We start from the raw sequence: 13,916 nt of genomic DNA, 5'->3' as shown, positions 1-13,916 counted from the left end.
AGCCCGGAACTCGGGGAGCCAGCAGAACTCGTCCACGTCCGTCGCCCACCGCGCTCTTCTCTTCTCTCCCCGTAATCCTCTTCGACCTGCCCCGCGTTCCCCTCCGCACGCGCTCCTCGTGCTTTGTCTTCTCCACACGAACGCCGCTGGGTGGCGCTATCTCCTTACAACAACGAACGCTGCCGGCTGCGAGGCGTCTATGGCCCCGGAGCTCTTGGCGTCCCTTAGAGCGTGGAGTTGGCTAGCAGTGGATGCTGCGGCGACGACGAACGCTGCCGGCTGCGAGGCGTCTATGGCCCCGGAGCTCTTGGCGTCCCTTAGAGCGTGGAGTTGGCTAGCAGTGGATGCTGCGCCGACAACGAACGCTGCCGGCTGCGAGGCGTCTATGGCCCCGGAGCTCTTGGCGTCCCTTAGAGCGTGGAGTTGGCTAGCAGTGGATGCTGCGCCGACAACGAACGCTGCCGGCTGCGCCGCGGCAGTCACTCCCAGCGTCGCTCAAGGCGTTCAATGCGGCAGGAATGTGCTCGGTGGAGTGGGCAGCATGGTTGGAGCAGGCCCCGCGGTGGCGGCATCGGTGCAGACGCTGCATTGTGGCGGTGCAGGCGCAGCGCGTTAGGGTTAGCGAGGTTTCACAGTTTTGGAGGCGCTTGGAGGGCCAGTTGGGTTTCCACGGAGGCCTTCCTGAAGCGGTGGAGTCCAGGGGCCCTGGACTAGGCCAGGGGCAGGTGAAAACAGAGCACGATAGGCAGCCAGCTAACCAGGGCGGCGCCACCTCACTGTAGTACATTCAACGTTTAACTGCAGTACATTACTTCAGGATGATAGTACAGCACTAACAAAGAGGCACATTCAAGAAGGAAGCTTCATATGCTGGTGTATATTACAGAGAAAGAAAGATTTGGTCTGTCAGCAGTGAATTTTAGTTTCCTAGGATTCATCAGCAAACACAAGAAGGTGTTCCTGGGCATTTCTAACTGGACAAGAAAAATTCTCATTTGTGTCCTTCAGCTGGTGCCCATTCAAGAGAACGGCTTTTTTAGTCTTGACAATTATTGGGCAAGGTCATTCATCATCGTGAGCAGGGTCAACAGTAATGTGCATTTTCACAGAACAGAGATGGATAACGCAAAAGTTTCAGAGGGGTTGGTGTCAGGGGTCCATAGATTATTCGATTATTAAGTCATGCACAGTTTTCAGAGTAGTCCATTCAGGCTTCCAAAGCCTCTAAAGAGCGAAATGCTTGGATGGTGCTAGTCTGTATGTTTCAATGTCTGTTTTCAGCATTAGAAGATCTTTGTGTTAGGTGTCTAGGTCCGCTAGTCGTTTGGCTAGGCCGGAAATGGTATTACCTATAATCATTGGTAACTTCTAAATGCTTCCTAAAAGGTTCCACATCCGACAGTATTGCTGCCTGACCAGGAGTCAGCCAGGATAGGGTTGAGTCCTGGATTTGTTTCGATATCACCTGACAGGGCATGAATAGCACTCACTGTGGGCCAGGCAGCAGCACCACAAAGCAGTTGCTAGTTATTCAGTGTAAGAGCAAACTCATCAGCAATCCATGCACAGGTAGAGCCGCAAAACCCACAGAGGGCAACGTGGAAGCTAATGAAAAGGGTGGAGCTTGGGTCAAAAGAAGACCAGGAAAGAGCACAGTGAAGGGCAGGAGAGTCACAAGGCAGACGACACTGCATGGCCACTCGTGTCCGTGCACAGAGAGCGAATGCCTTCATGCAGACCACATGCGAGCTGTGAGGGTTGGCTCACAAGTGCACGCCCCAGCAGAGCTCACCTTTGCAATGTGATCTGGCACTGGAGGAGGCGACAGGAAGCACCGCAAGTCAGCCCCTGCTGTTCTCGCCAGTCCCACACTGGTCGGACAGTCACACGCCTGAGCTATCTCACAGAGCTCTGAATCTACGGAGAGAGGACAAGTGCGCACTGCATGCAGTGATTCAAAACAAACATGCCTTGTGCTTTCTGCTGTGGGAGACTAAAGAAGCCTGACAGCAACAAGGTAGCCAAAGAAAAATCCCAAAGGAAAAAATGGTACGCATTGTCTCACAATCTTAGAAAAATTGCTCAGAGGGTTCTCTCAGCCCCTCATAAACTAGGCAGCCCTTGTAAACTGATGAGGATGTGGGCCCTCAGGTGTGTTGAATTTGAAGAGGACAGTGTCTATAGATTAAATGCAACACTGGCCAGAGTAAATGATGTTTAAATGCCTGTGAGCGGACGCCAAACAATGAGCCTGGCAGCGATCGAATGTCGAGTGCTAACACACCTAATATAGGCTGCCAGTTGGAATCTCTGCCACGAGCTAGACTAACTTAACTAGTAAGTTTATGCTGCATGAAACATGAAATCGTATGCCCCCACCCCAAACACTCTGCGGCAAACGGTTGAGACATGATGTTCATATGAGGATTCATAAAGATGTGGAATTGGGAATACATAGGTCACCGGTTCGAATCCCTGCCACAAGCTAGGCTCTAACTTAACTAGTAAGTTTATGCTGCATGAAACAGTGAATCGAATGACACCATCCAGAACACTCTGTGGCAAACGGTTTTACATGAATGTCGGGGCTAAGAGGCCCCACTTTGACGCCTGCCAGATAGGAAGATATATATATTGGATCGACAGAGTTCACTTTTGAGTTGTGGTGCTTGGGCATCACTCTGCCGCCTGTTATTTTATTCCATTGTGTAACCATCTTGGTTACCATGGCAACCACTGGGTTACGATTTGCATATTAACGCCGAGACCTGAAAAGCGAGAAGTAGAGCTTAACGCTCTAACATGTACATGAAACTTGCGATTCACTGTGACTTCCAAGGTGGCAACCACGATCGAGAGATCTGTGGTTACTGACAGCCATCCCACGCAGATCACAAGTGAGATACGCTGCAGACAGACAGTGTGTGCCCCAATGGTGTTCCTGCATATTTTGACCGAATAAGCTTTAGGTGGAAACAGTACCTGCCCGTCATCTTTCTGTGGTTTACCAACTGGCTCAGACTGCACTTTTACTAAATATGTTTCACAGGGGTGTTTGCATGAAAAGGTTTATGGTCAAAGTCTCTGAGGGACGCCACAGAGGATAACTGCGACCACCTAGGGTTCTTCAATGTGCACTGACAGCATTGCACCTCCATCGAAATGCGACCGCTGTGGCCAAGGTCAAGCCCATGTCTTTCAGGTCAGCAGCCGAGCTGCACAGCGGCTGCATGAAAAGGGCATCCACGAAGAGTGCAGTTTTAGTGAACCTGCATTTTCCCCACTTAGCAGTACCTGCGTAAAACTTGAGGATGTCTGCCGCAGAACACAAGATAGCCGGAACCCTGGAGAAGTTAGCGAAGCAATTCTTAACTGGGAAGAAAAATGAAAAGAACAGAAAACAAAAGCCTAATCTAATCTGTAATTACCTCACTGATAGGTTGCAAGTTGTTCGGTTTGGTGCCACATATTCTGACCCAAAACTAATCGACCGCAGTATACCACACAGATCCATTCTAGGGCCTGCCCTTTTCCATTTGTACAATGACGACTTGCCAAAAATGCCTCAACCAGTCTAGTTTCATTCTTCATGCTGATGAGACTGCCATTTTTTTTCATCCGATAGTGACATATCTCCACTAACCACGAATTTAAATGCTGATCTCTAGAATGTTTGGTGCCACAAAAATCATTTGCAAATCAGTCCAAAGAAAATTTCCATTCCCGCACCACGCAAGAAATTCCAGTGCCCCGGACGCATTTTAGCCCCCGTACTCTCTACCCATGATAATCCGTGCCTTCTCGTTCTGTGTCTTCGTTTTTTGCGCAGTTTTCAGTATGAATTCCTACCAACTAGCCCCCGTTCTTATTAAGCCCACTAAACTCGTTTAAGTCTAAACTGCTTTTGGTATTTTCGTGACTGATTACTTTCATTGCATTCGTACAAGCCACCTCACATACTGCGTAGCATCTTGAGGCACCACATGTACTAACACTCGGCCACCTTTGGCCATTTTTGAGTGCCCATCTTGGGTGTTTCTCCCATTCATCTCGGGCTGGCACCATTTACCTTTCCTACAAGTAACAATCACATCGCTCCTCTTAATAGGCTTGAGTTGTTGCAACACTAGATTTGCCCAGCCACTAAACCTACTGCTACCGAAAGTGTACACAAATTATGAAATACAAACAGCATACTTTTCAGCCATCTCTGTGTGGAATTCACTGCCGTCCCAAATAAAATCACACCACAATTTACATCCATTTCAGCACCCTGGTTTCACCAGTGCATTTCTTGCCCACTTCGCATCTTCTCTGCTGGTGTATATCCTATGGATCCATGCTTCTTTGCAGGCCCACAAGCAGACACGAGTGTGCAGAGGCCACGGTCAAACCGAAATCCATGGTGCCCCCCCACCCTGCTTCGAAGGGGATAAAACAAAGTGGGACAAAAAGTTTTTGGCTGTCTCGCCTTCACCTTAGGCTGCATGGATGTCCTACCTGTCCTGTCATTGTTTATAGAGCTGTGTCACATTGGCTACTAATAAATATCTAAACGGCATCTGCCACCAAAGCTGCGGGAATAAAAGGTTTCTGATGATACTGGCGGCGGCTGAGGATGCTGCATTCCAAGAACTGTTTACTTGCCAGGTCACTTTGAGACAATCTTTTCACGTTTTTTTACTGCAGTTAACAAAAGACAGATGTGTCATATTTTCTGTGGTTTAGTTACACTGATGCCTTAGGGACTGCCTTTCTCTGCGACAAATGAATGTGAAAACTACTGCTCAGTAATATTTTCTACATTTTGTAAAGCATTAATGTTTTACGACCATTCCTCACCTTTACACTTTGTGGTGACCGTAGGGGTCTTGGTGGGAGGAAGTTTGGCTGACCCCTAATGAAGAACCTTGTGCATGCACTACACTTCGCTTTGTTCTTTACATTTTTTGGTTTGCTCATTAGCAATGCATCGTGATGTTTTCTTGGTTTTCATTCCTGTACCATTTTATTGCCTTGTAGCTCACTGTAATTTCTCACTTTCGAACAGGAGGTTCCCTGGTCAGTTTTTACTTCGGGGCCTCCTTCTCTAGCACTAATAAACCCATGTATTGAATGTACCGCACACTGAAATAAATATGAGTGAATATAGACAAATGAACATTTTTGTTCCTCTTTTCATGTCATCTTTTTGAGGTCTACTTCGGTAACTGTTCACCAAAAGGCCATGGAGCATGGCACATCATGCAGTTGTTCCAAAGCAAGCTCCCAAGATTAATGCAAAAGGACCGTCTGCACTTGCACAAGAAAATGTGTCCCCTTGCTGACACATGTATCCCGACACAGCGTGTGACACATCAGTGCATATGGATTTTAACGTGCCCCTTCACAACCACAGGAGAACTATGCAGGAACTCGGAAGAACATACCACTCAGCTGGCTTGTCATGCTGCCCAGCGCGGCCACGGCTTCGTGGCGCATCCTCTGCACCTTGGACCGGGCCTCCGACAACAGACGCCAGTGCAGACGAGTTTCCTTGCGAAATACGCCACCCCACGACGCGTCCGGCTCTGGAAGGCAAGCCGGCCCAATCAGTGCGCAAATGATCCGCAACCGCCGGCGCGTACTACCTGAGAAGAATATGTACGGCGACTCGTTCAACGCAGCTGGGGGCCTCTCCCAGTGGCCCGCCAAACCGATGTCATGACGCAGCGCGTAGGCGCTCCTGCAAGCGAGAGGAGCAGCGCGGTCACGCACAGTCCGTCAGCAACACCACCACTCACCCGAGCGCAGCGGCAATGCAGCCGACCACGACGCCGTTCCTAAGCTTCATAACGAAAGGTCAACCGAGCAACACACACCACGAAGATTTCTTGAACCGTAGCAGCTGCCCAAAACCCAACTCAAATATGTCAATGCCGGTCAACTGGACGCCAAGATAACAAGCTCAATTATATAAAGCACGAACGAAATCGCCGAATATGAACTGTCGGAATAGACATCGCACAAACGAACATACGAGTATATTACGTGTTTCAAACACAGTTAGCGCCATATTCGAATGGTCAACATCTCTCTCCGAGGATTTTGAAAAAAAAAACTAAGGAGGGAGCATGACGTCACGCGGCCAGCGTTCGCAAGCCGAGTGTTTTGAAGTCGTTTTCACATTTGGCAGCACCAGCTGCACCAGTTCAAGGGGTGCAGCACCGTCGTCCTCGTTTTTCCGGTGCCGCGCGCGCCCTCTGCACTTTTCTCCTCGTTTTGTCAAGGTGCAGGCCTGGTTCTGCACGAGTTCTTCGCCGCCTTGCACTCGGTCTGAAGGTAGTGCTGGAAGTAGTGCAGCATGGCGCGGCTGCACTTGCACCTTCGTTTTGCCAATGGCCGGTGCGCGCTAGTGTACGGACTGTATCTGCACTTGATGAACTGGCGCTGCACCATAATGGCTGCACGCTCACGTGACCGCTTGGCACCGCTGCAGATCAGCCATAGAAGGTCTCTTCGATTTGGCTTGCACTGGCTGTGCTAGTTCTGCAGGGTAGCGGCTAAAAACCGCCCGCAATAACCTCGAGTAACCCCCAGAGAGCGCAGTGTTGCTTGGATTTTTGCACTTCAGCCGAGCTGACTCCCTAGACTTCCCTAGTTCGGATCGTCCCCATGTGTCGGTGGCGCGGGGCGGCCGCGGCAGAACGGTGGACCATGGGCGGACGGCGGCCGCATTTCACCACATAAAGGTACGCATAATTGTCCGCTCTGTCCAATGCGGTATGCTTCTAATACTGCTAAGAATTTTCGTTTGAAAGGAAAGCATCCTAACGTGTGTGGACCCTTTGTGAAAAATGCTGCTGCAACGCCGTTTTCGTGTGACGTTTGTGGAAATGCAACTTTTACTAATCGGTCCCATTTGATGCAGGACTACCAGTGCCTGCACGGTTTTGTGCCGACGTACAGCACGCACCAGTTCAGCACGACTGAAGGTGAGCACTACACGACGCATGTCAGCGCAGTCTGTGTCCCCTCTCGTTCTCCGCCCTGAAGCGCTGTTGGAAAATTATGAATACCAGCTCGCCCAGTCTGCAGTTGTTCAGCATAATTAGCTGTGCATGAAAGATTTCTGTCCTCTTTTGCGGCGCGTATTTTGTTAATTGCCTCCAGTCCTTTGTGCCTTTTTCCCCATGCTTGCAGGATGTTGTGAAATCTCGCATGCTGGCTTTGAACGCATGGCAATGCCCCACTTCAGCCGCGTGGCATGTTTGCATTCTTTCTCCTCACTCAACCTCTCATAATTAGTGAATTGGTCTAACCGCTATCTTTTTTACAGATTGCTAGTTATGTGTTTACTAGAGCAAAGTGGAATAAGCGGTAACAAACGAAACGAATTATGGAAACAGTACACTGCATTGTGTGTGACAAATAGATACAGGATGCATGCACGCTTGTGCTTCCCACCTTTGAACTGCTCATCCACTGTCCCCTTGACTGTTTTATTTGAACAGGAATCTGTTCAGTGCTTAAATGTGATAAAAAGAAACTATTTCCTGGTCTGCGCCCTTCAATGCACAAAAAAAAAGGCCATGAAGTATTCATTATGTAGCTATAGCATGCAAATGTGCAGACCAGTAGTAAGAAATATCTTGCCGGGTGCATTTTTCATTTCTTCTATCACATTAGTCGTTTTTCAGACAGGCAGACAGATTGCTCAGGTTGTAGTGTGATCCAGGTCATATATAGGGTTGCCGAAAAGGTTTCGATGACCATCGCATCCCCCAAGTAGAATATACAGCAGCTTTGCTTCCATTTCATGCGTTTCTGCTGCAGCTGTCATACTTAGTTTTCTAAGAACTGAAGTATGTGAGCAGGTGTAACACAGAAATGAATGTGGCAAAAATATAACATTGTGTGTACATTTGTTACAGCTGGCAAAATGAAATAATAAATCAAACTAATAGTGCCTTGCCTGCAAGAAGTGTGTTTGGTATGCTAAGTGTCAGTAAACAAAATATTAAAAATGGTGAAATGGTGAAGTGTAGAAGCATACCTTGGCATTCCTTTAAACGGCGTAGTAGATTGGGTTACTGCTGCTATGGGCTGCTTACAGAGATTTCAGTGCCCACTGAACATCACGCTCATTGAAATTTCAGGCGTGCATTTGTTGCATCCTTGTTCTTTTTTTTGTGTGCATGCGTGTGTGCAAATATTTTTGTGGTAAGGTGCCTCCTGTGCTTTAAGTTTCAGAAGAATATGACTTAATGTTATAACATGCCACTTGCTTGTTCTATGCATGTACCATATACACTTGACTAAGGGCCCTGCAATCGTCTATGGGCCACTATGCCCGGCTTGGGAGCCACTAATTGGGGGGGGGGGATTTGCAAAAAGCAACTGCACTTCACGCATGTGTAGCCTTCCTTGTGTGGCACACTACCCAGGGAGCTACCAGTAATGACAGCTGTCTGCTGCTATCATTGTTGTCATCTTCAAGCATGCATGTGCTCAGAGCCAATGTTAACGGCCGACCATGAAATGATGCCGACTGGACAGCTAAGTTGTCTGCTTGTAGATTTTCAATTCTTAGTATGTGGTGTCTCCAGACATTATGTTTAAAATTACAAGAATTTGAAATGCAATGAATACAACAGAAATGACTTCATCTACAAGGGTAGCAAGGATTTGGGCCCAAGCATCAGTGACAGCAGTACCGACGAAGCATAAAGGTGCCTGCGACTGGATAGCAGATGTAGCCTCTAGCTGTATAGACCTTTTTCAGTTTTAGCCTCGCTCCCAATGCGCCGAACACCGCCATGTTGCTTTCCTCCTCTCTCACTGGTTCGGAAAGGCGGTGTCCGTGCGTTCTCTGCGGTTCTCCGTGTTTACTGTATGCGGTTGCTTAGCTGTAGTAGCCCGATTTGGGTGCATGTGCGATTAAAGCTGAAACGAGGTCTTCGGCAAACCACTGCGCAGTCGTCTGCTGTTCAAACAACTACAGGAAGCGAAGGCGGCTTGAATCGGAGCAGTGTGAAGAACACAGAGAGCCACAGCGGCAGTGCAGTTGTGGGCTGTGTCAGCTACACATACCTTACACGCGAGCACCTACTGCTGATGTCGCTAAGATATGTGTCGTCTGTGACCCTTGCAAAATCAAAACATAAGCAATAATTTGAGTAAACGATGCAGCAGCATTGCGGGTTGCGTGAAACATTTCTGTTATAACTGCCGACACTGGTGACTGATTATTAATGGCACTGTAAACATAGCTACTTGACAGTACTTGAAAGCCATGATGCATTGCACAAATTCCACAGCTGTTTGCTTGCAGTAAATATCCGATAAACCAGCAGGACTTAAAAAACTGAAGGCCGCAGCTTTGACGTGTCCACCTTGCATCGTGACACCTCATCGACCAAATACTATTTTCAACTGATGCCATAATGCAAAGTGCCGATTGTTTAAAAATAAAATGTGCCTATTAGGGACGTGTAATCAGCAGGCACGCAGTGCCCACCCGATCACACGCACGCGCTTTCTCGCTCTATCGGCATTAATCAGCAGCCGCACCCGAGACGGACCAAGCAGATATGCCCCTCAAACTGTCACAGCAGGTGCACCAGCTTCAAGTGTATAAATTACATCGCGTTCGAAGGCCAGATGCCTCTCTGCTACATCTTTTTCCGAGTTTAGCGAAATATCACACGACGCGAAGCTCCAAATCCAATTTCCTCTGTTCCTCCAACACTTTGCTTCGATGTGCGACGCCGACGGATGCACTGGCACTCCGAAGAGCGCTGCCGCACACTCGCATGTTCACGCTAAGAGTGGACCACCCTACATCTGCACACTTCACCAGTTATTTTACCGTTAGTACGAAGTAATCAAGATATTTATGCAAAGCCAAAAGCTGCTACAGAACTCTGCGCTTATGCACTCCAGCGGTGCCTTCTCCATGTAGCACTACAGCAAGTACCGTTTTTTAGGACAGTGCGGAGGGAAAATGTAGTGAAAGACGCGGTCAAACGCAGTTGCAACCTGTTCGTGTCACCGGCGCAACGCAGAGCAGACAGCTTGAGCGCTTGACAGCACCACTGCTGTTAATCGGAACGGAGCGGTTTTCCTTTTATAATTATAACTACTACATAGAAGCGCTCAGCAAGTTTCGTGCTCACATTAATAAATGTCTCGATTATTGATACCAGAAAGCCGTTAAATGAATTGCGCACACTTGCGTAGAAGTGCACCTCCAATGTCGATTTTCAGCAGAACTTGCAGAGAAACATCCGCGTCGCCGCTCGCCGAAGCACGGGCCATTTTGTTCACAGTTGCTCAGTGCATACAGTGCAATACTTTGCAGGTCAAAAATCGTGCAAAAATCAACACTGGGATAAGGCTGAACAGCGCGGCGAGCACTCGCTGCCTGTATTGCAGCGGCGGCCACCCAAGCCAACATGGCGGAGAAATTGGCCAGACGCAAGACGGTGCTGCTGTCGAAAGATGGCCACGTGCACTTGAAAAAGGTCTATAGTACAGTAAAGGAGTTTTCCCGTAATATGGTTGGGAGATTGAACAATAAGTGTCGCTTTCGTGTAAGGGCCGCACCTTGCCAAAATTGTGAAATAAAAGTGCAGACTTTACTATAGTAGAGTTTATGCAGCATTTCTTTATTCGTTGTTTCTGAGGTTTTATTTTTTAATGCAAGGGTATTAAAATCCTGACTGGGGAAAAAAAAAATGTCAGTTGTAAGATTCGCCACTTGGCTGGAGGGAAGCAAGGTCACTTGTGGTAAAGGCACCAGCGGCGTCTAACGCTATTGAATTGCTAACACACGTGGTAATCGAGTGTCCCTGCAATTTTTTTTTTTTTTGTATGCATCTGTGGTTTGCCTTTCTTAGTGCAGTTTCTGTGGTTGCCTGAAGCAAACTACATCTTGAAATGTTGGCATGCCAAAACCTTAAATGGGGCACATGCATTCTGAGGCATGTATCCTTGGCAGAGTTTGTTTCGGTATGCATTCTCACTTATTATATTCTCTGTTTACAGGTTTCAGCATGAACATCATCGCGCTTCTGGTCCACCTACATTTTGCCTGCCCGCAGTTTTATCACAATGCTTGGATATTGCACCGTTGCTCTTGAGGAAACCTGCAAACTGCCTACATTGTAGCACTAGAATTCTTTGCTCATGTTTATGCTAGTGTTCCATCGCGAAGTACTGCCAGTAGTTAAAGTGTGCGCAGCAGCGCATATTTACTTTTTAAAATTGTGCATGATCCTGAGCTGCCTTGTGATGGCATGTGCACCGCTTGGGGAGCAGCGTTTTTTCTTTCCCCATCCAGCATGCTCCTTCCTTTGATATCAGTTTTGCAGACATGCCATGATCTACAATGTGAACTTCTGCATGTTTTTTGTGATTTTTTTTCTCTTGTTCCTATCTCTAGATTCCTTATGCATACTCTGAGAAGGTTGCTGGTCAGCACCGGTCAGTGATGCTAACTAAAATACAGTTAAAGGGCCCGCCGTAATGGCTCTGGCTGCTGACTGCAAGGTGGTGCAGTCAAATCCTGGCCACAGTTCGTTAAAGGTGTACAAACTCCCGTGTGCTGTGAGATGTCGGTGCATGTCAAGGAACACGTACATTCAGTCTAAATTAATCCACAGCCCTCCACTAGGGCGTTCCTTGTTGCCACTGTGCAACTTTCGGGCATGAAACCCTGCGTGCCATACCACAGCAGTATGGCTGAGGGTCCAGTTATGTCAGAACGTTGATGTTTGTTTTGAAAATATTTAAAATTGGTTACTAGCTCTATGAGTGCAGCTGTGCACAATGCCAGTGATGGCCAGTGTGCCATGCCTCTTGTTACCATGGCACTGGGCTGAGGCTACTAATATAAAAACATTTCAGCGCAGACACATCCAGCTGACAGTTTAGGACTATGGTTCTTGCATGCGATGCCTTGAAGGTGCACTAAACAGGATTTCTTGTAGTCTCACTGTACATGCTGCGAACATTCTAACAAATGCCCTGGATCCCGCATTTTTTTTTAAGTCACCATGGAGAGTTGGAGGAGTCAGCCAACATGGTTGGTATGGTAAAAAGCGTGTGGAGTGGCTTTCAGCCAATTGTGTTTCAGCTCCGCTGCGCCGTTGGCTGAGTAATATGCATGCAGCGTAATCTTGGAAAATGTGTGGGCTGCTGTTTGGACTATGTACAGCTGTAACAGACGGTCGGGCACATCACCACTGTAGCTGCAGATGAGGAAACATTGTCAAATTGCTTCGGATTTACTTCAGTGATATATTCTCTGAACAACAAATATGTACCAGTTTTATCAGATTACTACTCACACAACGTCCAAAAACAGTAGTGAAAATTACTTTGGGTATCTTAACAGATGGTAGTATTTTCATTGGCCATCGCAGATTGATGAGGTCAAGTCTCTCAAAACCAAATAGTCCATGCGTATTTTACTTCCGTGGGCTTAATTTGTGGCTATGTTCTCTGCATTTGAAAATATTCATTCAAGGAAAACATAATACCTTTATGCACCTTTATGCTCGTGTTGGTTTTTTAAAATCAATGCAGGCCTTGCTCGTCTGCCGGAAGCTGCTCGCGACTTTGCTGTAGCTCATTTGAGCATGTGCACATGCTGCTGAATAAAGAATTTTCAGATTTTTGTGTTTCGATGAGTGAGCTCCAACATGAGATTCCTCACATGCACAGCAGTGTTTGCGAGCACCTTGAACACAGAATGTTTCCAAAGAAGGGGCCATGCAGAGCACACACTGGAGGGTTTGATGTTGGTCTCGTATCGAGGTCGTTATTGCTTTTGTGGGTGCAGAGAGGAAGTTACGTGATCTAGAGCTCCTCGGCACCTCATCATGTTTGAACAAGACTAGAAATTCTTTGTCACAAACTTTATTTCAATGAAGGCATAGTCGACACATTGCTCGGAGATGCTGGCTGTTTGCTTTCACAAGGAACTAAAAGGCAGTGAACGCTAGCGTAGGCAATTTCAATGGAGCTGCAGTGCAAAAGTGCCCGTGTGTTGTGGAAGTGAATCGGATATCTGCAGGGTGTCCAATCTAACCACACAGTTCCACAATGCAGGTTCTTTTAGCTTGTGCGCAGTTTTGGGATCAAGCAGGCTTTCACTGAAACTTGGTCAGGCGAAGTACATGTGGCCAAAGCCCAGCCCTCCCGCAGCCTGTGCTGCCTCTAGGGCACACTCTAGGGTGTAGTGAAAAGTGCCTCTTTGCAACAAACATGTTAGCTGCATGTACCGGGTGTTTCAGTGAACATTTTCAAAATTTTATTTTTGAGGGAAAACTATGGCTTTTGAGGCGTAGCATTATCAGTATTGATGGACATCAGAAAATGGGTGAATCATCTTAACTAGTAGGCTGGTTCTAATTTTTAATAGACTTTCTAACTAGTAGAGCTATGTACCTAGTAGCAATTAACGATTTGTAGTTGGTCATTAGTGATAGCCATATATTTTTAGAATTTCGAAAACAATTACCCTCGGCACTGTGGCTCGACAAAATTTGGCTTTTTTTCGACTAGTTATGTACACCGGAGGGGTTGCTTTGCCTGCATGCTTTTGAAAGCACATGTATTAGGTTTTTTCGCGATGCAGCCAAATTTTGTCGAGCCACAGCAGCGAGGGTAATCGCATTTTCGAAATTCTTAAAACTTGTGTGCCGATTACAGAGCAGGCTTCAATAACTGCAACTAACTGTCTAACTCTACTAGTAATTATTAAATATTAGTTAATGAGCTTGCTAATTAAGACATTTCAGAGGTTTTCTGGCGTCCATCAACACTAGCCGCCGTGGTGGCTCAGCAGTTATGGTGCTCGGCTGCTGCCCCGAAAGATGCGGGTTTGATCCCGGCCGCGGCGGTCGAATTTCAATGGAGGCGAAATTCTA

General features: G+C 47.3%; 1 protein-coding gene and 1 long non-coding RNA gene across 10 annotated transcripts in view; one reads left to right on the top strand and one right to left on the bottom strand.

The window, feature by feature from the left end:
- The window catches only part of LOC149349136 (protein SERAC1-like), a 229,782-nt gene extending 223,195 nt beyond the window's left edge, over nucleotides 1–6,587 (bottom strand). For 4 of the 9 annotated variants that reach the window (XM_089578092.1, XM_089578096.1, XM_089578095.1 and 1 more), the window contains exons 1-4: nucleotides 5,784–6,585; nucleotides 5,631–5,725; nucleotides 5,430–5,570; nucleotides 1,793–1,917 (exon numbers count right to left, since the gene is read on the bottom strand). In XM_089578092.1, the coding sequence (XP_089434218.1) occupies nucleotides 1,793–1,917; nucleotides 5,430–5,570; nucleotides 5,631–5,725; nucleotides 5,784–5,833 (411 nt within the window). In that variant the 5' untranslated portion in view covers nucleotides 5,834–6,585. Of the gene's footprint in view, nucleotides 1–1,792; nucleotides 1,918–5,429; nucleotides 5,726–5,783 lie in introns of all 9 variants that reach the window. The other 5 variants (XM_089578097.1, XM_089578099.1, XM_089578093.1 and 2 more) reach the window with 4 other exon arrangements.
- A 192-nt stretch (nucleotides 6,588–6,779) lies between these two features.
- On the top strand, nucleotides 6,780–12,661 carry LOC149349135 (uncharacterized). The gene is made up of 2 exons (XR_016289968.1): nucleotides 6,780–6,974; nucleotides 11,029–12,661. It is a non-coding gene; the product is annotated as an uncharacterized LOC149349135 (long non-coding RNA).
- The last annotated feature ends 1,255 nt before the right edge of the window (nucleotides 12,662–13,916 follow it).

This window comes from Amblyomma mixtum, chromosome 3 (genome assembly GCF_055824585.1).
Source record: "Amblyomma mixtum isolate Tamu chromosome 3, ASM5582458v1, whole genome shotgun sequence".
Taxonomy (NCBI): Eukaryota; Metazoa; Arthropoda; class Arachnida; order Ixodida; family Ixodidae; genus Amblyomma; species Amblyomma mixtum.
The sequence above is the reverse complement of the archived record's forward strand: the minus strand, read 5'-3'. Positions and strand labels throughout refer to the sequence as shown.